Here is a 23613-nt window from a genome sequence, read left to right as displayed (position 1 = left end):
GTGGATAATTATAATATTAAAACGGTTTTTTTCTTTTTCATTCTGGAATGCATCACTGATGGAATTTGTGGTTACTTGCCCTACAGACATGCTTTTAAAAATAATTTTCCTGCCTCCTCAGATAACTCCAGTGGCCACAGTCTTGCAAACATAGGCACATGATGATTTTTATGTATGTGAAAGACAATACTGGCTTTTGGAGTCCACATCAATAGCTTTCAGGTGTCAGGGTCTGATGAGTGCAGAAGAAACACACCTTAGACAGGGGCATGAGGGGAAGAGGGGAATGGTGGCAGCAGCTGAGCCTGCAGAATTTGGGGAAATTATAAATATAAGTAAATATCTCAAGCTTACCATTTGTCATTCCAAAGATCTCTCCTAATGAAGTGACTTTGACTCAGACTGAATTTTGTATTTAATCCAACTGAGAAATGTTGTCACTTGGGTATAAACTCCTGGCTTTGTTTTTAACCCGCACTTCCTACCCCAGCTCACAAGGCCATATACATAGTAGGAGCCATTTTCTACACAAGTTAATGGGCCTCCGGAGTCTCCCTGATGAGAAAAAGAACACATGTTCCAAACATGAAGCAAAACATTAACCAAAATAAGAATGTTCCTCTCCCATTATAAGACTTTGAAGCTGCAATGATGGTTGTTTCCTATCGGATCATCAGATGCTGCTCAGTCCCTGATTAGGCTTGCAGTTCTGGAACCCGGTCAAATGATACCAGATGTTTGGATGTAAGTTTTTGTTTGTTCAAGTCTGTGATGTATATCTGACAAGGTCATATGAAATTTCTCAGGCATAAAAGCACCAGGCATTCAGAGTCTGAGCTCAGAAAGGTAAAGATGTGATCTTTGGCTTAAATAAAATACTTGATTTCTCCCACACCCCTCAAAATAACTTTATTCTGCACTGGTTGATCTCATTTTTTGTTTTATTGATGATGTCTATTGGAAAGTATGCTTGTAGTGGTAGTTTGCACCTTAGGAAGTGTTGTTCAAACTCTTCCCTATCTTACAATGGTATAAATATGAACTTGCTTCACACTTGCACTAGCTGTAATGAAAAGAAATATCAATCCTGACTTTCCCTGCAAGTCTTAGCTCTGATATAGTGAAAAACAAATTAGAAGTGGTGCTCATGGCAGAGGCCATAATAAAATCTAGAGAAAAAAGGCAAGTTTTCAGGTTATTATGACAAACTGCCTTAGAAGCCAAACTTTCCAGGCAAGTCTCTAGCTTCCATAGATCTGTCTGTGGATGACAGTGACAACATTAGCTCTAGGGATATACATCTCAAACTGTACTGAAGAAATATGATGGCTGTTGAAATACACTGATGGGAGAAACAGATACATATGCAGCACCCTGCCAAAGCTATTACTCTGCACAGCCTGACTGTTTACACAAAAAATTAGTGTTCAAATGCAGAAAAAGCAACAGACCTGACAAGAATCAGCTATGGGTCTCTGAAGATTTCCCGCACAAAACATGCTTTCATCCAGTATGTGATCATATGCTCTGGGTGCATTGCATTTCCTCTGCGAAATCAGCTTGACATTGGCATCTAACAGCTGACGGGATCCTTCATCTATGGGATGTGCACCAAAAAAAAATGGAGTCACCTTCCTCCCAGTCCTGTTACATGTTGTCTTTGTTCGAAATACAAGCTTGCTTGCCATTTGGATGGGAAGGGGGAAGAGCAAGGGGGATGCATGTGCTAGCCTGGGAAGAAAAGGAATTATCTGCCTGAAATTATAAAGGTTAGAGCTGGAGCCTGGAAGCTTCGCTCAGAACACCAAGTTGTTGCCTGAATAAAAGCAAAGTCAGGTACTCAGGATTTGGCTCCGATCAGCTCTAACCCTCTAATACTGCTTTTCAAAGGTGCTGGTTGTCTGCAGCTCCCACAGGTCCCCATGGGACTTTGAGCTGCTCAGCACTTCTCAGACTGGTGCCATTACATGTTTTAACACGCAAGCTAATGAAACAGATGAAAACTGAGAATCATACAATATTTAAGGGCAATGATTAATTATAGTGAATCTAAAGACATAACTTGACATCTAAAAGCAATAGCCAGAGTTTCAAAGCACTACATCTGTAGATAATTAAAGGTGGTTTATAAGTTTGGTTCTGCTTGAGTTTCAGGAAATATTCCATTTCTGCAGTGATTTCCTGAAATGCTAATAATAGCTCTGCTCAAAGAAGGAGCCATCTAGTTTGAACACGTACAGGGTACTTGATATTCTTTGTTGGGAGAAAAAAATATAAAATTCCCCATACCCTTTTTAAGAGAGACTTTTTATTTGGAACTTTTAAAATATGTCCATTAAATTCTGTTGGTGCATTTTGATCAAATGAACACACTTGTCTCTTGTGGACTTCAATGAGAGTTACATCAGAAGGAAGAATTTGGTCCTATGTATCGTATCAGGCTGTATCAGTCACAAAGCACTAGGACACCTACTGCAGCCTCAGTGACACATTTTCCTTCTGCTGCTTTACAGCAACACATCAATCAGAACATGAGAAAATGCATTTTTCAGAAAATTGCCATTATCTTTTTTTAAGCATAGTAATTTCTCCCCTTAGGATTTACTGCGGGCAAGAAAGGTTTTGGATAGAGCTGGTTGAACTTGAAAAGGTTTGGTTTTTTTTTTATTTTTTATTTTCAACGCATCTGAAGATCCAGATGCTGCTTCTGAAAAGCTTTATCTGACCCAATGGGCTGGAAAACCATGTGAAAGTTCCCGTCTTTCTTGGTCCTGTCTTGAAACACACAAACTGTACAATAGCCTCTCTCTTGATACCTTCTTGCTTCTATTGCTGGCTTCAGATGAAACCATGACATGGTGTGTCAGGTGGCAAGCAAAAAAAAAAAAAAAGCATCAGGGATTTTTTTCAGAGCTCTGAAAGATTTGGTTTGTCTAGCAGTTGGAAATTTCTGCTAATGAGTAATTTCCGTGGCAGGGTTTAGCCGTATTTAGTTTTGAATTCCATCTCTTGGTTTCACTAAGTGCCTAGGTCCATATTTGGGTCTGGCAAATGCTACAAAAAGTACAGCCCACCTTGCCATGAAAGTACCTATGAAACTCCAGCTAACCCACAAATACCTGTCTCTGTCGTGCCCCATCCAGAAATGAAGCAGTCAGTCCCAACAGGAAAGAAGAAGTCAGGCAGACACACTGTTTTCACATACTTTGTTTCCACTGCACAGTGACCATCAACTGGCTTCAATTTGAGTAGTGCTGGAGAGAAGGTAACAACAGCAAGAAGTATATGTAACTAATTTTAATCCGTAACCATCTTTACCAGCCTGTGACACAACCCAGTGCACAGCTGCATATACCTGACATGCTATTTTCACTCCATGACAGACCTGTCCCTGTTGTTTTTCTCCTCCAACACAGTGACTTCTGCCCGGCCATCACAATTCACATCCCAAAGATTCAAATGGGTCTAAACAACAATTTGGTCTAATTATTTCCAGAATATAGTCTCAATGGGAATTTCACACTGACTTTAGTTGGAGAGAGGTGCTTCAAACAGCTGATGTAGGAGGTGAGCCACATGAATAAACGTTAAAAAGGATTTACCAATATCATTGTACGGAACATCATTCTTCTCTCTGTATTTGTAATGTACTATGATCTTCTCCACATCAAATATTTGCTCTTGATGCTCTCTTTTCTTGAGGTCTTGCTTTCCAAGGGCTACTTGGAGATATTCTGCTGGTTCTCTGAAAAAAAAAAAAAAAAGTAAATTACATGCAGACATTGTCTATTAGTGATGGTGAAAACCTGCACCTTCAGTACCTGGAAGTCAAAATATTGCTTCTTGTTGCAGAACATGGCAAGAAGATTTCCTAAGATCGTTAGGAGGGAGAAGGGATTAGTCAGGGAAGTGGTGGTGTTGGACAATACATGAGCTCTCAGCTTGTTGCAATCATGAAATAAAGTGGTTTAAAGCTGCATGAACATGGTTTTCTTTGCATTTTAGGGCAGAGTAGCAGTGTGCACAGAGTCCCTTACTGTGTCTGTGATGATGAGTGACAACTTATGGAGCCATGGGAGTACAATCACTTGCCATTGTCTGGGCATATTTAAAATCATCTGTGCTGGAATGACCGCCAGAGTGTGATTTACCCGTTTCCAAGGATGGTGGTTTCCAAACTATTCAACAAAAACGTTGAAGGAAATGTCATATTCTAAGCTAGCTGTCACATAAAAAATTGAAAGCAACATGTATATTTTGGCTGTTCTGGAGATCTTAATTATGATGCAATATGTGATGTTGCTTATGGTATCCCAATATCCCCATAAATTTTCATGGAGTCTTTCTTTTATACATTGCAAAATCTTGTTACTTTCCTCCTTTTTTTCCTCTCACACAAGTATTTTAGCTCATTTTAGGTGAGTGGGGCCTAAGTTTCATTTGTTATTCCAGCAAACACAATTTTCAAGTATATATATATATTTTCATGTATGTGTTCATTTTTTTCACATATAGGTTTTCCTTTCAATTTGATTCCCAGCAATCATTTGTATTGCAAATAATTTGGATTCAAAACTGTCTTTAATAAGCATCCTAATTTTTATGCTTTTATCTACCCTAGGCATAGGCCATGCACCTACTCAATGCAGTGTGCAGCAGTAAGAACCCAGCATTCTTTAATTAGCACTCCACCACAGAAATGTCTACTCGGTTTTGAAGTCTTCGTCTGCAGAGATGCCATCCAGGGATGTTTGCCAGCTGTAGTCTTAGCTCCACCATAGATCCTCTTGAGTGTACTTTGAATTTCTGGTTGTCCACATGTTTTGAATATTTCATTTGATCCAGGTGGGTCAGTCGGGCTGTCTGTTGGCCATGAACTCTTTTCAGCTGCATTGGAAGAGACAGCAGATGTATAACACAGAGATAATATCAGACTGGAGGAGATAACTAACAGGGAGTCACTTTCTGCTCTGGACTGCCTACATGCTGCCAAACTTCTAATTCTTTACCTGTTCCTGAGCAGGGTGAAACATCACAGAAGTCCCATTCTACTTTGTGATTTTTTACAATGTAGCACCAGGGTTTTTCATCCTCATCAGGATTCCTGAAAGGAACAGTTGAGAGCATCAGCCAGTGAGAATGGGGAAATCTCCACAAAGCCAGTGAAGGTGCTGAGGATTCTTAGGGGAGCAGCTTCATGCTCCCATATGAGAGCCAAACTTCCAAAGATACTCTTTCATAAGATTTGACAAAGAAGATGCCTGAGATAAGAGAGTGTGGCTTCTGCCATTTTACTATCCCTGTACATATTTTAACTCTAAGAAAAATGAGGGACTGATTCAGCAAAATGTGGGCTGCTTCTGGAAGCCTCACAGCAGTACAGTGGCTTAGGGAATGCACCTCTAACACCCTGGTATTTTATAGGCAGGCAGTGTCTATAAAGATGTGAGTTCCTATCACCATCAGTTTGCCAAATTCATGAGCAGTTTGTCCTCAGTGCTTTCTTTGATACAGACTTCTACAATTGCTTCTTCAAAATATTACCTGCAGAAGTTATGTTCACCGATGCCATAAGAGTCAGCATCATCCATAAAGGCATTAATAGAATAGTCCAAGAGAATGTGGGAATTCCAGTGCAGGCAGGTTTTGCCATTTTCTGTTTGGTTCACTCTTCCTCTGTACTGCGAGGAGGCCTTTTCGTAACAATCATCCACTCCTGTAGGAAGACAATGCCGGTATGAAAATGTCTTTTGTGTTGATCCTTGCCCAACATGGCTTCTCCTTCCCTTCCTTGCCCTACATTAATTTTATGGAGGATCAGAAAGACCTACTGGGTTATGTAATTATATCCCTTCTATATAGGCCAGAAATAAGAGTAATGTGCCAATATCTGTCCAGCTTGAAGCTTGATTGACCTCAAATGCCTGAAACCTCTTTGCATGGTAAAGACCTAGCAGCTAAGAGGTGTCTTAATGCCAAAGCAGAATCTGTCCGTCACTGGCCTGGGCAAGAAATGGTACCAGCAGGATTAGATAGAAGTGGGCACAGAGTTGCTATCTTGCTAGGGCAATGGATGTGCCAAGAGGAAGGTTGTGGTGTTATGAACCTAACCTGTAGCTGAGGTGGAGGAAAAGTCACCTGCAACGTGGATCATGTAGTGGGACATGGAGTCTTTCTCTTTAAAAGAGAAAGAAACAACTCTTTCTCCTTGGAAACGTGTGGTGTGTGGTGCCCATGGTGGTGCTACAGAGGCAGAAGGCTCTCCATGCAGGCTGGCGTAACCCCATGCCCTGGGCCACCCATCCATGTGTCAGTGGCTGTCCCCTTGTCCTGGGGAGTCACAGGCAACTGGCCATGAATCTTCACTATATCAGCTTTTGAGTGTTTAAGGAAGGACTGACATTCCTTCCCCATGGGACACACATAACCTCTGGGAAACGTGTGCTCACTCATTAGATACTGGTGGGACCTTGCTGAAGCGCACACAGAAAACATCCATATGGGAACTTTTTTGAGTCCCTTTGCCAAGGGTGGCTGCAGAAGTCAGCCTCTTCCTCCAACAGTCTCCCTGAGGAGGCTGGTGCTCTGGGTGTAGTCAGGTGCTTGGTGCAGTGACAGCACCAGTTAGTCTGGCTGCAGGGTGAAGCCAGCCCTTGGCTGTCTGGAGACTTTGCCCCTACCCTCTCCCCCCGGGGCTGTGACGTACCTATCTCACAGAATCTCCCTCTGAAATGTTCAGGGCACTTGCAGGTGAATTTTGATCTGATTCTGTGTCTTACGCAGATACCTCCATTTTTGCAAGGGCTTGGCTTGCATGGTGCAGATGCTGTCAATGTGGAAAACAGAACAACCTTGTCACTCACTCCGCTGAACGCTATACAGCCACTCACGTGCCTGATGGAAAATGGGGAGAGCTCCCACTTAACCTGTTGGCCTTGAGTTCTTATGAGCTCTCGAAAAATGCTTATCACTGTGGATTCTAACTGTGAATGAACCACCACCCGGTAAATCAACGTGACTCATCACTAACAAGCTCCACGGATAGGAGCTGTAGCAGACTCGGGCTGGATGACCAGGGCAGGATCACCCTCTGCAGTGGGCTGCATGTGATTTCCCACCACTGGCCGCCCATGGTGAGACGACCTCGCTGTGCTGTCCCCACCACAATCCACTCAGCGCCCTGCTGAGTGCTCACCTCGTTGGCAGTCAGGTATCTTGTAAGGATGATTGCAGCTGCACTGAAAATAAGGGGGGGTTAATGTAATCAGGCAGTCACCTCTGTGGCACCTCTTCTCCAGACACATGTCCTTCACTGTGGAAAACAGAGAGTCAAAGTACTTCATCAACACACTTGGGATTTCCCTTCTTGTTCACTGTATCTATCTGTGGCAAAAAATCTGTAGGCCCAGTGAGCATCTCCTCCCTGACCACCTGGCATGGGATAGAGGAGCACTCTCTGCACACCTGAGGTCTGTTTTACTGGATACTGCTTTAGACAGACCTTGGTCTGGATGAGGAGCTAAGTGTGAGACTTATGAACATGACTCCGTGGGCTACCAAAACCCTCAGCCTGACAAAGAGTAGTTTTATAAAGCCCTCTGTGTGCTTTCATTGACAGAGCTGTAACAGTAACATTATTTGCCAAAATAAGGAGTGTAAATTATCAAAAGAGTGATTACCCTTCTCACATGTAGTCCCAGCATACGGCTCAGGGCAGAGACAGCTGAAGTTGCCTCCTCTGTTTTCACACCTACCGTTGTTCTTGCAAGGACTGGAGGAGCATGGGTCTGCTGGGGTAAGGATGAAGATCTTTTTAGTTTTAGTTCAGCTTCTCCACCTCCTTCACCTGCTGCTTCTTCTCGTATTTTCTGACTGCAGAAGGCTGCCTTCCTGGGCACAGCATCTCGTGTAACACATTACGCATCAGCCACAGGAGCAGCTGTGAAAGGCAGCAGAGCTTATTGCAAGATGTAACAGCTCACGGCTTTGGGTCTGGAGCTCCTCAGCAACCTTTGCCATGTCTGCAATGGAGCTGTAATGGGTCAAGTCCCTTCCTTTGCTCAGGGACAGATTTAACTCTATGTCAACACCAGAAGCAGATGCCTTAAGAGCAGAGCTTCAAGCACTTGGTGTGGAGGGTTCTGGATTTCAGATTGCCCTGGTCACAATGGGGCACTAACTGTCCCCCAGAAAAGCCATCCACCACTGTTATATCCCTTGGTGGCTATTGCTCCAAGGGAACAGGCACCTGCTGAGAGACACTTGACTGCTGCTCCTTTACACCACGCACAACCTCTCCAGTCCACTCTAGGCTGCCAGGAGCTACATACCAGCTCTGCTTTCTTTGTATGAGGGGATAACCCAGGGGATGTTACAGGCAACTTCCCTGTCTCTCCCTTTGTGTTCCCTGAGCAATCTCGAGGAGCCTTTCCTGATCTCCTGAAGTTTGGCAAAACAGAAAAAGAAAAGAAAAAACCCTGCAACTGAGAAAAAAATTTAAAAAAAGGAAACCTGCTCTACATTTGGTTCCCAGCATAAATACAGAACATATATCCCATGAAAATGGCAATTACATCTTACAGTGTCTATAGACAAATAAGCCTGTGCTTTTTTGTAGTAGTAATCAGAAATGTTCTGCATGATCAGAATCCATCCTGTGAAACCTGGAGATAAAACACAGACTCCTTACAAGAGAAATACAAAGGAGAACACTGCAAACAATCCTCCTAACTCATCCCTTTGATGCAGGCATTTCGAGAGCAGGCTGGCAGCCGAGGCCTGCCACGCTCATGCTGCAAGTGCAGGGCTGGGATTTTACTCTTTCCTCGCCTCCCTGCCCACCCCTCAGAGGTACCTTTTTTGGTATCACTGTAGCCAAAATATGTCTCAAACCAGTCAGGGTCCTCCACAGACTGCTGCTGGAGGGAGGGATCCTTCTCCGGTTGCATGTACTCATCGTAGTACTCATATTCATCAGCCTCATCTGTAGGGAGTGTTGAGAAGAGAGTGGAAGAACAGGGGAGTTAAAACTGCTTGAAGAAAAGTTGTGAAAGAAGTTATTCGCCGGGATGGACAGTCCTCTTCTCCTTCAGCTCATTTGGGATGTCAGTGGGTCCAGAGCTCGCATCATCTCAAGAACCAGAGGTGCTGTCCAGCTCTTCCTTGGCACGGGCAGATCTCGCCCCGTGCCCAGCACAGCCACCAGCACAGACCGCCGGCCCCAGCCCTGCTCCGGGAGGGCTCTGGGGCCCTGTCCTGGGGTGGCAGCTGAGACACGAGCGCCCTGCTCAGCACCACATGCAGGGGAGGCACTGATGGCCGTTCCCAGCACAGTGAGAAAAAGAGGTTTAGATTCCTGCAAGAAGAAGGGGTTTTCATTGCCCAGCTGCTTTGATCACCAGCATCACCGCTGCTGCAGCACGAGGCAAGACATTCACCAGCACACGGGTCCCTGCTGCGTGGGGGGACACAGAAACGCGTTTTGAGGGCAATCGGAGGGGAGTGAGGACCCAAGGCATCTGCACACCTGTGTGGCTTCCCATCCACAAAACCCCTTTTGAGGAGCAAGGGCCCGGCGCAGCAGACACATAGAGAAAAAGCCCATCCTTGCCTCGGCCGAGCCTGCAGCCTCCCAGCAGCCAATGTCCTCCCCGGGAGCCCGGCACCGGCGGCCCGCAGCTCTGCCACTCCTCGTTTGGCGGGGACTGGTCCATTAAAGTGGGCTGGCAGCCCCTTGCACAGGTACGGCTGCTGCCGGTGGAAGCCACTCTGGTGTTTCAAAGACAAGCTATGGTAATGAGCAAAGCTAAGCTACGTACAGAGACATTTTAAAAAGCTCTCCCCTAGGGCCGGACCGATGGCCCCATGGATAATGCTCTGCCTTGAACTGATTATCAACTGCATTATCTTAGTTTTCTCTCCTCATTCATTCACTTGCAGCCTTCATCTTTATTCTTTCTTTGCTTCTGAAAAAAAAAAAGAAAAGAAATTCCACTTTTGTACAATGGGTGTTTTATATTTCATATTAAAATAGAACCTTCTTTTTTTCTTCTTTTTTTTTTCCTACATGCCAACTCTCGTTTCTCACCAAAAAAAAAAAAAAAGAGGAAAGTTTCACCTCATTTACTGCTATGTCAAGTCAAGACTCCTTTTCCTCAGCTCATTATTTCCGCAGGAGCTGAGTCTCGACAGTGTGCAAGTGTTGCAGAAGTGTGTGCCTTGCTGAGGAACAGAAGGATCTCACTGGAAGATAAGGACATTGTCTATAGTGAACAAAATTAAATTTAATGTGGTGTAGTTAAGAAAGAAAAACAAAAAGATGATTTTGCCTGAAATACAGCCTGCAAGCTCACTTTGTCAGAGGGGAGATTTTGCAAGAGGACTTGAATTTGATGGAATTGTCTGAAGGACTCTGATTTTGTTTTCCTGATTTATTTTCAAAATCTTAGTGGGTAATGTTGACTTTTATTCCACAGATGCTTTAAGAAATTTTCTGAGGCATGGGGTAGACCTTTGTATAGAAAAGATGCAGCTGTTAAAAGTTATGAAGGATGAACAGGGGAGTTATGGCTTCCAAAGGCAGACTGCAAACACACCCAGCATGCTTTACAGAGGTTGGTAAGGACTCTTGAGTCAACAGAGGAAAAACAAGTGCTCTGAGTGAGCACAAATAGCCAAGCTATTGTAGAAACATCTACCATGATCTCTAAACTAACTGCTCAGTGTAAGTATGGTGTTAAGAAATGACGATACTGTCACTTCTTTTTATTACATTGGCATCGTTTCTGAGCAATGTTTATTACTGACACCTGTGAAATTACTTGTTGACCCATTATAGACTATTTTAAGTGCATTTCTGTGGTAAAACCCAAGTTGGCCAAGACACAGTTCATGTTTTGCAGGATGTCTGCTTCTGATGACTTTGTGAGGTGGAGGATCACAACGCCCTGTTGGCACTGATGGGGCAGAAGAACCCCGAGGCAGTTTTGAGACAGGTTAATGCACACCTGAGGCCAGGTTGGCACCCAGCAGCCCTCGAGGAAGGCAGTTTCAGGTGGCCAGGGCTGAGGTCAAGTGGGTGGCACTTAGCAACCCCCTCATGGGCTGGCAATTAACATTAAGTGAAACTTTATGATCAAGCTGTAAAGTTAAGGGAGCATGTGGAAAGCACTCAGAAAACATCAGTAAACCTTTTTGGGTGCTCTGGCCCACTGCATGAATAGTGGGAGTTAGTGGGAGTCAGGGAGCTGAGCTGCCTGGCTGGGAGACCAGCCAAGGTGACATGAAAGTGAGATCTGAGAAATCACCAGCGTCCCTGCTTTCTCCATCACCATCCCTCTTTATGAAACTGTGAAACAGAAATAACTTTTACAGGTCATGTGAGTGATGCTTCCTATCTCCCAGCCACGCTCTGTCCTTCCCAGCTGCATGAAGCAGTGAAGAGCGAAGAACAGAAACCCCTGACTTGGGTACACGACATCAAACTAAAAGATGTCTTATTTATCATTGCTTCTACACTAAAAACTATTTGGCTTCCACATTTCTTATTTAAGAAGTGCTCCCATTCCATTTTTTAAATTATTCATAACAAGCCATAGGTTTAGTAAAGCAAAACCACTTTTTAAAAATATTTTTATCAGAGCACATAATTAACACACAAATTCTGATGCACTAGTTGATTTAAACATATTACTAAATTAGAGTGTTCATTCTTTGCGAGTGCTGGAAAACCTTAACATGCTTAAAAAAAGCAGTGATCTGACATTTGTCACTGAAATGTGACTATTACATGAAATTAAATTAGACATCCTGCATGCAAATTTTCAAAGAATAACTTTCCTCTGTGTAGTACAAAAAAATCCCCCCATAATTGATAGGCAGAGATTGACTTTTAAAGCTTCAAATCAGCTTTGAGGTCTGGGTGATCTTTTAAACTGCTCAAGCTTTCATCTGCAGTTTTTCACATTGCCAAGAGCTGTCAATCAAGCGATGGATTTCTGATCAATATCCCCTTGTTCATTAGCTTACACGGTCTCTCTGTTACGAAGAGAACAGATATCCCAATGCCGGCAGTCACACTGTTTTCAAAACCTTCGCTGGATCAAGTCATGACTAATGTTCTGAACGGGAAAGTGATGCATTAGGATGCCATCGAGTGACCTGAATTGCGAGGTAACTTTGTTGGACTGCGGTTGTCAAGATGAGTGATGTGCAAAGTTAAAGCCTATTGCCAACACACATCAAGAGCGCCAGAAAGTATCCAGCATTTATTCAAGCTCTCTGAACCTCTGAGGATTGACTGAAATCTGGCCTAATTTAAGCAGGATGAGTATTCCTGCCACCTTTCTAAATAGTTTTTGTCTCTAGCTCTGAGAATAATGTAGTGTTATTTTTATGAGGCTGAAATCCTGACTGTATTTTAAATAATGAGATGTCCCTCGTTTACTTCTGCAGAGACGAGACCTCAAGGTATTTCCTCATTCCATGCAGGCTGTGGCTGGGAGTATCTGTGACTTCAGAAATAGTGAAAGGAGTAAGACCAGCTAACAACAAAGCCAGCAAATCTTTCAAATAGTTTTGTAGCTGTAACTTAAAAGCAGTTTTGCAACACCTTTTCCTCATCGGGACAGGCACTGGGCAAAGACGGATGATGACAGCTGAAGGAGCGGGGACTCACAGGTGGATGGGCAGTGAGAGGCTGCAGGGATAGTGGAGGGACAGAGGTAAGGACCATAAAGCATAAGGCAGGGAATGAATTAAGAAACTGTGAAAGGGATACTTTGCCATCAAAGGCAAATCAACAAGTTTGCACAAGGCTTGTGTGTAAAGCCCGAAGCTAAGTGCACAACTCTGGGGCCAAATACTTGCAGAAGCGAAATACTGACCTCAGACACACAAATGATATGGAATTTTGTTTTCTGCATGTATCTTGTTAGAAGAGCAACACTGATTTGGGGAAAGAAGCAGTGCTGTATGAGCTACAAGGCTGCTGGACTTGCAGGTTTGAGCTGGAAGCCAAAATGCCATGGTAATGAACAGAAATGCAGGGGAATAATGGGGACATAGTAAAAGCCACACTCCGTTTTGCAGGAAAATGAGCAAAATTAATGTAATGCTTTGTCAGTTATAAATTATAAACTCAAATCTAAGAGCCACTGAAATCAAGAATAGGATGAGCAGGGCTTACCCGCAAAAATACTGAACTTATCAATCAAACCATAGGCTTCTATGTGGATCAAGTAGGCTGTGAAAGGGTGTACATATCTTCACACAATCTACACATCCTAACACAACATTCATCACAGCCTTTCACTTATCAACATCTTAATGCTACATAGCCTTTAATGATTTTTTACTTGCATGAGCTTGTAAACACTTTTTGAACCTTCTTGCACTTTGGGCAAAACCTTGCAAAAATAGGTTCCAGTTAGTTGTGTGCTGCAAGAGAAAGGTAGCCTTCATTTACTCAACCTTCAATTTTCATGCACAGTTAGACTCTTTGCTTATCCTTCTGCGAGTTTTGCAGCCCAACACCATGACCTCTGCTCCAGCCCACGACCCACTGTGTCACCCATGGGTCCCCAAATCTGTGTTGAGCACACGAAGCCACAGAGTGGCAGAAAAGTCCTGGCCTGGAACAGAGCTGAGTTGCAGGTGCACTCTAGGAGTACCCCATGATCACCTGCAAATTGGTACTGCTGCTGCACCTTTATTTTGGGCTCCAGTGTGCCGGACTCTCTCCTGGCTGGGAACGGATCCAGCATTGTCTCCTGCACCAACACAGAGCACATGTGGAAGTCTGAAAGTAGTCACTATATTACTTGTCCGAAGTCAAATAGACTTTCTACTTGGTCACAGGCCTTATTTTAAGCTCAGCAAAGCTGCACATGAAGTTAATAAAATTCAGCACTGGGCTCTAGTGAAGGCTCTTGATGGACCAGATCACCAGCCTCTCGGTTTCGTATGTAGAAATTAAAATGAAGAAAAGGAAACCACTTACCATGCAGCAGGTCAGCCAGGAAGAAGAAATGGGAAGTCTGCATGAAATAAAAAAGGACAGAGAGTCAGTTTCTGGAAAAACAAAACCCAGCCCAGTGCTTGGTTTATAGCACAGTTTCTGATTGCCCCCAGTTCTGGACATTCAGATAAGCTTGTTACCCACTTTGGAGCTAGCTGGGCCATATTTTAAGAGTTCTTTCAAAAGATTAGAAAAATGTTTTAAAATGCCCACTGATCCCAACAACCGCCATGGGAGCTCTGGCTTTTTTGAGCATCCAGCCCAAGCCACTGGGCTGGTGTGCTTTGGGAAAAACCTGTCCTGAATGAGTTAAATTGCCTCTTTGCTTATTAAATGACCACACACTGACTATTTTTCTAACTTCTCTGAGATACCAACAGAGGTCATGGTCCAGCCGGCTGCCAAAGCCGGAGGCTGGGATGTGCTCGGGCTGGGCAGAGCAGAGGTGGGGCAGCACGGCACAGCCTGGGAGCGGGTGCCGCCGGTGGGATCTGGTCCTTCAAGCTGGAAGGCTGTCAACAACCTTTGGATGGAGAAGGACATTTCTGGCACTTCCCATGAGGAAATGCATGTGTCCAATCTCCGATGTGGGGCTCCAGCCTTTCCTGTTTGGCTTGCGATCAAGGGCAAGTGACAAAAGGGAACAGAAGAAAGAAAACAGCTCTCAGCCTTTGAAGAGCGTGAGTGAGGTTTGTTTGAAAGGAGACGCACTGACTCCACACCGGGATGCATCGCCCACATGACAATCTCAGCTCACTTTCCCTCTTGCTCTAAATCCCAGCTGCGGACAGGATTACCTGCCCGTGATTGAGAATACACGTGCTAACAGCAGGTGTAAATAAGATTTGGAGCTGCTATTCTTCATCTCTCACATTATTTGTCAAAAGAAAAAATATTTCCAAACAATTTAACACGTGTAATAAAGACAGCATACACACACACACACTCACACACGATTATTATGTGCACCTACGCATTGCCACAGATAAAATTAACTGTAAATATATGCCCTGTTTAGTTGTGCATTATATATAGAAATGGTATAGTGAAGAAAGACATTCTCAGCTAACACTGGTTGTGACTAAGAACGAATGAATCAGAAGCAATGGATAAGAAACAGGACAAAAAAATGCTCAGAATTCACATTCGTGAATATTATCTGGAATATATAAATGAGTTTTTGCTTCAGGCACGTTTGCGTCCCTCTTGTGTTTGAGCCAGGGAGAACAGACACTCCAGCTCTCCCTTTCCCACTGACTTTAATGAGAACGATGTCCCCTGAACTGCTCAGCGGAGCCCCTTTCCAGGTGCACTTAAGTGAGCCACACACATACATAACTAAATCCTTTGCAGCTGGAAGGACACACACACTCACACAATTGCCCCTCCTGAATGGGTGCAGAGATGGCAGTAAATGAGAAGGCTGTAAAAGCTCTGCTCTTGGTGTAGATGTTTCTTGAGTGCAGGTACAGGGTTTGTCAGATCCTTTGCCAGACCCAGTAGAGACTGTATAAAGAAAAGGTCTAATTGTTTCATTTACAATTAGTGGTAGCACTCATCCATAAACACAGACACAAGCAAACCCTGCAAGTGTACTCCTTTCTTTTGGAGGAATAGACGAAACAAAGAACAAGGAAGCAGCAATGGGAGCAGGATAAAGCAAGAAACATTTCCTGTCCCTCCCCAGCTCTCTGCAGTGCCCTGTTGTGCTGTTTGCCTGGTGGGGTTGGAAAGGGCTTGAGGGGCAGAAGGGTTTGACTTCAGTGAGGTTGCCCCTTCAATCAGGGCAGCCCTTGGCACCACATGGGAATGCCAGAGGGTTTCAGCCCAGACTGAGCGAGGTGAAGGACGTGACTGCATCATGCTCTTCTGTGCCTCAGTTTCCCCCAGCTGTAGAGCAGAGATGATAGTCTCACAATGCCCAAGGGAGTGGCTCACAACCGAGAAAAGAAGAAAGGTGAGAGAACTAGGGCTTCGCTACACTATCTTTTCCAGGTTACCCACCTACCCCTCCTGTCCAAGCATTTCTCCATGGGCAGAGCTGACTGCAAAAGGGCAGATACTCTAAACTCTCTCTTGCAATAATCTGGTGCCCTAGAACATGGGCAGGCTTCCAGTAACAGCCTTCAGAGTGAGCGGTGGCTTGTACTCTAGGATGGTTGAGTCCCAAATTTTGATTTTTGCTTTTGGATGAAAGCCTCTATCTGCTGCCACAGTAGATTTATTGGGAACAAAAGCTCCATGAGCACCAGATGTGAAAAGTCCAAGAGTTAAACCCAATCTCAACCATAAGGTTCCTGTGTTCTGTTTCTCCTGGAGCTTTTCTCCCTCGTGTGCCTGTCACAAGCTGCTTCAGCAGAGCCACAGGGGACAAAACCCCAGGCAGGGCTGACCTCTTGGTGTGGAGACTTTTGTCCTCCCTTCTGAGGTCCACTGGACCACTCACCCAGACCACACTGGTTTTGAAGCCTTTTCACACCCACTAGCCAGCACAAGGCCAAATTTTAGCCTTTTGGCTCCCTGCATGAAGCTTTCCATGGTGGTGTACATCGCCTCCTTCCCTCCTGCCCGCTTGAGCTCGCCCTTTCCTCCATGCCGTGAGGAGGTGCGGGATGCAGGATGAGGGATGTGGGATGCAGGACGTGGGATGTAGAGGGAGGATGCTAGGAGGGGGGTCACAGGTTGGGGGCTGCAGGAGGGGGGCTGCAGGAGGGGGTGCAGGCAGGGGCAGTGAAGGCAGGGCCTCCCGCCTGCCGTGCCGTATTTCCTCATGGCCAGCAGAGGAGGATCTTGTCCTTCCGACGAGGTGCAATACTGAGCCCAACCAGGAGCAGGATTCAAACAAAAGGAGGAGGGAGGCGAGGCGGGGGGAGAAGAAATTAGGCTGTGGGGCTGGTTTCACCAAACAGACTCCTTGCTGCAGCTCGACACCGATACTTTGTGCGCTCTCTCAAGAGGGAATAAAATCGCTGGATCCTGTTCATAGCAGGTCCGCAGAGACAGGGGACAAAGCTGGAAGAATTTGCGGAGAGTAATTTTAAATTTTATTACTTTAGGCTCATAAAAAAGAAACCCTGGAAAAAAAAAAAAAAAAGTGGGAGAAACATTTTATACGGTTACCAGTGCATTGCTGATTGTGGAGCCAATTACATTTATAGGGGTCCTAGATAAAATGGTGGAAAAATGGCTGAAATTCAAAATATCCTAATTTCATCTCACCTTTGTTGTCATCATCATCATAATGATTAACACTTCACCAAAGCTTCATTCCTCCAAAGAACCATCAAAACTTTACTAATTAGGCTTTATACCAAGGTTAAACACTGCAGATACATGATACTCTCTATTTTTCCATTTCAGCTCCTCGAGAAAGAGAGATTAATGCAATGTAATAGATTTCAAACAGTAATGCCAGAATCATGAGCTTTCTTGGTCTCGGGACAGAATCCTATGTCTCTTTCTCAGACAAAAATGTCCAGTTAATCTCTGGTGATTCTTTCTGAATAAAGCCAGGAAGATTTGACCCCAAATTCAAGGGAAATTATTTACAGCTGCCAAGGGCATTCTGCAGTTGAACTGTTGATTGTGTCTTGGATACATTTGCTACCCTGTATTACAATCAAAATGAATAATTAAAACACAAAAGCAGGTGGAGAAACAGGCAGCACAAAGGCGACAACCCAGGGTTAGGCTGTGAATTTACATGTGTGCAAAACAGAATTTCAGAGAAAGTGTAGCTACTCAAGCTGGTGTGACAGATTAGCAAAAGGGATGAAAATTACCTCTGCACATACACACACTTGCAACAAAGCACTACAGGAGTTCAAACATTAAACTGCATTGGTAGGAATTGGCCTATTTACTTAATTGCACGAAGTTGTGCAAATTCTCCTGCAACTTGCTGTGAAGTGGCCTCTCCTGAAGAAAAACAAATATTACCCCTTTCATTTGTTCTGTGCAGTCACAGCTTTGCAGCAGAGAAGGAGGTGGGATGGGTATGAACCAGAGAACGAGGATGGATATTTGATCAACTTCCATCCACGACTGACATAAGGCATGAAGAAGCCATGAGGGCAGACACAACTACTGCCTTTTCGTAGTGAACCCCTTGATCCCGCTGACAGCTCTCAGTGGGAACCTTTGTCTGGGCTTTTCGCCAAAGGAGGAGGGAATCGACAGTTCTGATGCTCTTACAATCGGCCAGATTTTTGCCTGCAACCATCTTGGGTAGTGACAGTCTTTGAACTTCAAGGGAAAGTGGCTTTTCCAGCAATGACATTGTATTTCTCAGCCAAGGCCATGGTTGCAGTATAATGAAAGCAGGGCATATTATCATCTGGAGCACACATGCAACACATGTTGTATTTTTAGCCTGGGAAACCATTCTCTGAAAGGATTCCACCAAAACCTCTGAGTTCTTCACCTCTCTGCTACCAAGACATCTCCTGCCTCCACACTGAACTGCAACGTGTGCCTCAGAGTAAATTACATATTCCTTATGAGTGGTCCCAGGGTACCCAGAGAAGTTTAATTTTAAAGTCTTTATTTTGCTGATTATTTAGTTGTGAGCCTTTCCCATGGTAGCACCTGATGCAAAAACCACAGGGATCCAGTAAAAAAAAAACAAGAGCCCTCAGAGGTGCTGCTGAAACCAGCTTGGATCTCTGCACAGGAGTTACCTGCTCCTGTTTTCCAAGAGATCAAAGTTTCCAAGTTAATCTTTGCACCGTGAGAGATAGCCTGGTAGCAGCTGGCTATTTTTAAAGTTGTTCACTGGTGGATGAGTGTGCTGGTGCTCCTAGGTGGAAAATGGGGTCAGCCTTGGATGCCATAGGAAGGGAAAGCTACAAAATCTGTTTCACGGGGGCTGCAAGAACCAGCCTTGTTACTCTAACACAAGTGCGCTGCGCTATCAAAGGTTTTTGCAGCCAGTGCCAGGAATGGAGGTTATACTGCTAGACTTAAAGCTTATGCGAAGTCATTAAGTCCCTTTGGTTGCACGGGATATCAACCTGCATGCTTCAGGGCATAAACTGATTGCCTTCGGGGGTCAGCGAGGAACGCTTCCCTCTCCGAGTGAGTGCAGTGCACAATTAGCTGGGGGCACTCCCACGGCTTTGTTGCTTTCCTGCTGCATCAGGCAAATTTAGGCGAGCACTACAGAAGGACATTGCACCTGGTGGGCCACAGATCGAGACGACCTTGACAGCATTCACTTCTCTTTGCAGTGATCATTTTGTGACAGTGGAGCATAAAGCCCTCGTGTGAGTGGTGTGAGTGGTGCAGCACTGGATAGAGGGTGAGGGGAGCAGAACTGGGAGGAATAGATCCGTTGACGGGTAGAAAAATATGTCAGACAGCATTGAGTTTGGGACACCCTAAAATGTTGGTCTGCAAGCACCCGAGTCAAGGAAAGACCTGTACTGCTGGTAACAGTTTTCTGTCTGCTGTGGGCCAGCTAGGAGATAGGCACCAATGATGTTTTCTTTGCAATTGTTTGATCTTAATGTGATACTTTAATCCTTTGCTTTCTGCTACTAAGTGCACTTGGTTGTTGGACTGGGTATGACTAGTGAATTCAAAACACTCTTCATCTCAACTAAGAGGACATCGGTTTTCTGAAGTTTTGAAATACACAGTGAAGAGCCACCTCTGCTGCTCTGCCTCCTGCATGTCTTCCTCTCTGCTGCCAGGGGTGTTGAGTTTGCGGGAAACTCTGACATGAGGGAAAAGCCAGATCTGAACATCTGTTGATTTAAAAATTGCTTTTTTCTTTTTTCCTGTGAGTATGTGCTGGAGCACTTCAGAGCGTTGTGAAGTGGGATCCGCAACCTGGTGGATGAGCGACTCCATCATCAGAGTATTGTGGGATCCAACTCGGTCTTGTCCCATTGCAGATTTCTTTAGTCCAACTCAGCGCAAATTTTAAGCATACTGTTTAAATCTATGTGTATTTCAGAAAAATTGCTTCAATACAAGTCTGAGTAAGGGACGATACGCAGCTGAATTGCACAGCCTGCTGCAGCAGAGCTCTTCGGATTTTTCTTTCTCTAAGTAAGGAATACTTAACAATGCAGTACCTTATGGCAGGCACATTTCTACTACAGTATCTTGCTGAGCAGAAGTGTAATTAAAAGTGAAAAAGAACCCCAACCTTAGAAGACCTGTCATGTCTGAAGACAGTCTTTGGTGCAGTTGTACCATATATGCTAAAATAAGGGTAAAAATTTTGTTCTCATTTGCACCCATCATGCAGCTTTATGCCTTTTATGGAAATAGTTTTGATTCATGCAGGTGAAATCAGATTCTCTTCAGGTCATATGAAAGAACCAAATGGAAATTTTTGCCTTAGGGTCCCGCTCCAAATCTGCCAGATCCATGAATGTCCAAGTACTTTCCTGTTTTATTTTGTCTGACTCAGTATGAGCTACTGCCTAAATCTGTGTTGGACTTCTGCTATATTTCACCAATAACATTTATTAATCAGTGTTATAAAAACTCCTAAAACCAAATTCAAATAATAATAAGAATGTTGAAGATAGATAGTTCTGGGAAAGGATGGAAAAAGAAATTGTAAGGGTATTTTTCATGGTTTCAGCAAAGTGCAAAGTCTATTCTTTTTCCATTCTAACTATTTCAGCATAACTTTTTCTTTGGAACAAATCATTAAGGCAAAAATGTCCTCTCATAACATGTTTGTCATGCAATGGTCATGTCACGGCAACTCATTCCCCTCTTTTTTTTCTGGGATCCATGCCAAGTGCTAAACCAGAAAACCTTGTTATATTAATTATGAAGAATAAACATGTTTTATTAAAAACTAGCCTGCTGAATATTCTGTCTTGCTGCTTTTCAGTGACAGCAGAATTGCTCTTGCATTTTAGTAATGTTAATGAATTTTCAGGGGTGGGGGGAGATGTACGCTATATGTTCCACAACAATATTTAGAACAAAGTCAGATTAGGATTGTCGAAGCTAATGAATCAATCTAACACTTAGGACACGTTAAGAAAAATCTGTGCCAGACTTCATGTTGTCCAAGACTGCACCTACACCTTCCTCACTGAGTGTGAATTAACACAACCAATTCGTTATGAGATTATTTATATTAGATTGGATTCCCACAGTGTCTGCAAAACTGGCATTGAACTACCCTAGAACTGATCCCCTCAGTAAATTGCTATATGTACCAGTGGATCAAGTGTGCCATGTCCACTGCTGTCAGCGGATAGATAGCCCTGATGATACACTAATTGCTAAATACCCTATTGTGTTACAAAAACCACTGATCGCAAGCTCACCAAGCTCTTCAAAAAGGTCTATAACCCATAATGAACCCCTCACTATATATTTTTCCTAAAGGACTCCATTTAAACATGTCAACATCTGAAATTTTGCAACGCATTTCAGTAAATACGAACCTGCCTGCATAGGAACTGTCATTAAGAAAGCAGGTTCGGAAGAACCTCAAATTACTTCATGAGAAAATCTACTTGCTCTCAGTGCTTGGAGGAACAACAGAAAAGTTTTAAAAACTTACTTTTAACTTTGCTTTGGTTACAAGTCATTCTTTCAGTCTTGCTTAAGGAGATGAATAGATTTGGGAAAGCATATCAAGCTCTGCCAGAGCAGGGCTTTGACCATCTCTAGCTGTGTTGAATATTTTGCAATTAACCATCCTTCCATCTTAGCAGCAATGATAATTCAGCCATCCAAAACATATGGCTGGGGTAAATTTTACCTTTGATGAAAGAGCTTGCAAAATTGCTAAACCATTGCATACCCCTGACTTGTTTAATTGGATATCTGGTCCCTTCACCACGATGATGAGCAGCCCATGCTGCAGCCCAGTGGTTTGGAGCATCTTGCAGTGCCCAGGGCTGGGGGAGTGACTGCATTCTCCACCGCACACCCCTGGGCTCGAGCGGGGTGGACACCGAGCACACCCAGATGGGCCATCCTTTGTCACTATAGATATCTGCTCCAAAAAGCCATGGGGCTTCCCTCTTATGCAGCGTTTACTTGGGCACCTCAGTGTCCTGAAATGTGGATACTCAGCTAAATGCTCCAGCTGCCCAGGAAGGGCTCAGCAAGGAGCAGCGCTGGCATGTGATGAGAAAAATAATATAAAAACATACTCACGCACAAATGTGTCTTCCCTAGGAGAATGACCAGTGGAAGAACCTGAAGGGTCAAAGCACTGTTAACCATCCTTATGCTCTTTTTTTTCCTTGAAAATAGCTTTTTCTTCTTGCCTATGTTTTTTTCAGACAAGTCACAATCATTTGAGGGTGAGCTAATTCAGTACAAATAATTAACCATGCTTCAAATATTGTTTAATGTTCAACAAATTGCCCAGATCAAATAAGCGCATCCTGTCCAGATAATCACTGCATTGACCGCTGGTAAATGTTTCAAATCAGTAAGTATCAAAGATGGGAATAATATAAATTAGCAATGAAACAACACATTTTTCCTGTATTAGAATTATTTTTTAACTATTATTGTAAATTGAAAAAAAAGTATGAATCGGACTGCCTTCTCTCCCATGTGAAAAAAAAAATAAATAGTGAGATCTGGTTATAAAATATAAATTTTTTAAAAACATGAAAGTGTGCTTTTTATTATTTTCTAAATTTTGGACATTTTTAAGCATTTGTCCACAAATGTAAGAACCTGGAATCTTTTTCTTAAATAAAAATTGAAATTCTTGAGTAACCCCCGCCCTCCAGAAGCCGAACCATTTCTAACAACAGTAGCAACTGAGGAAATCATAATATTATTGCAAGAATAAACAACTCTCTATTGCAGAAATGCTGACAAACTTTTACTGATCAGATCTTGTTTGTGCTACATGCTATGAAAACAAGTGAAAAGACATGTTCTTTCTCCCAGATAGTTTAGAGCCTGAGTAGGAAGAAGGCAGAGGGTGATAGAAATACAGTGTTTTCACATCACAGCCCCAACTCACAAGGAAGTCCTAGCAATATGTTTTCTCTATGGTTATAAAGCACTTAAATAGGATAGTGCTGAGCATATTATACAACACCAGGAGAAAAATTAATATGGTTGTCTGCTCAGGAGGACATGAATAGTGTACAGTAAATAAAATGGATGGGTGAGGTGTGCACATGTTGAAATCTGAGGAAGAAAACAGTAAAATCACAATGCCTCTTCATTTTCCATCCTGAATGGGATTTTCTGGTGGAAAAGATAAAATGTTAGCACTTGATTACAGACACTGTGACAAATGCTGAAATTTGGATGTCAGGGAACCTTATTTCTGATGATACCTCACTTTGGAGCCTTGAACATCCTAAAGGAGACTTCATACATCAAAATACACAAAGAATTTAGGTATGCTAATTATGCCACACGTGCATAATTTAAGCAGATGCCTACAAGCAAACCCTGTTTGAGATTTAGTATGTTGGTGGCCACACATACAAATTTAAGAGATTCCAGATTCTTTAACTAGTTAGAAAGACAGCAAGATAAAAGGAGTTAGATAACGCACGACTTTATGTAATGTGTCCTTGAGTAAGCTGATTTGCACTGAATTTTAATAGAGCCCTGATTCATCAAATCTCAAGCAG

At 43.5% G+C, this 23613-nt stretch overlaps 1 protein-coding gene across 1 annotated transcript; it reads right to left on the bottom strand.

The window, feature by feature from the left end:
- Window positions 1-350: 350 nt before the first annotated feature.
- Window positions 351-22228, bottom strand: HABP2 (hyaluronan binding protein 2). The gene is made up of 14 exons (XM_074908037.1): window positions 22160-22228; window positions 14000-14036; window positions 13187-13243; window positions 8855-9013; window positions 7680-7790; window positions 7196-7312; window positions 6707-6826; window positions 5545-5716; window positions 5010-5104; window positions 4641-4887; window positions 3603-3745; window positions 3120-3254; window positions 1452-1597; window positions 351-555 (listed from the first exon to the last, which is right to left on the bottom strand). Exons 1-14 carry the CDS (start codon window positions 22226-22228, stop codon window positions 379-381), a joined length of 1785 nt encoding a protein of 594 aa, XP_074764138.1. The 3' UTR covers window positions 351-378.
- Window positions 22229-23613: the final 1385 nt, after the last annotated feature.

The sequence above is a fragment of the Athene noctua genome, chromosome 5, assembly GCF_965140245.1.
Source record: "Athene noctua chromosome 5, bAthNoc1.hap1.1, whole genome shotgun sequence".
Lineage (NCBI taxonomy): Eukaryota > Metazoa > Chordata > Aves > Strigiformes > Strigidae > Athene > Athene noctua.
The sequence above is the reverse complement of the archived record's forward strand: the minus strand, read 5'-3'. Positions and strand labels throughout refer to the sequence as shown.

Excerpts from the sequence above, each read along its gene's own strand:
- HABP2 (XM_074908037.1), bottom strand. The coding sequence starts at position 22,228 with ATGGTTAACAGTGCTTTGACCCTTCAGGTTCTTCCACTGGTCATTCTC. Across the intron at positions 7,791-8,854 it reads CTACAGTGATACCAAAAAAG|CAGACCCATGCTCCTCCAGT; the intron begins GTACCTCTGAGG and ends TCCTTACCCCAG. Across the intron at positions 6,827-7,195 it reads GATACCTGACTGCCAACGAG|CATCTGCACCATGCAAGCCA; the intron begins GTGAGCACTCAG and ends CCACATTGACAG.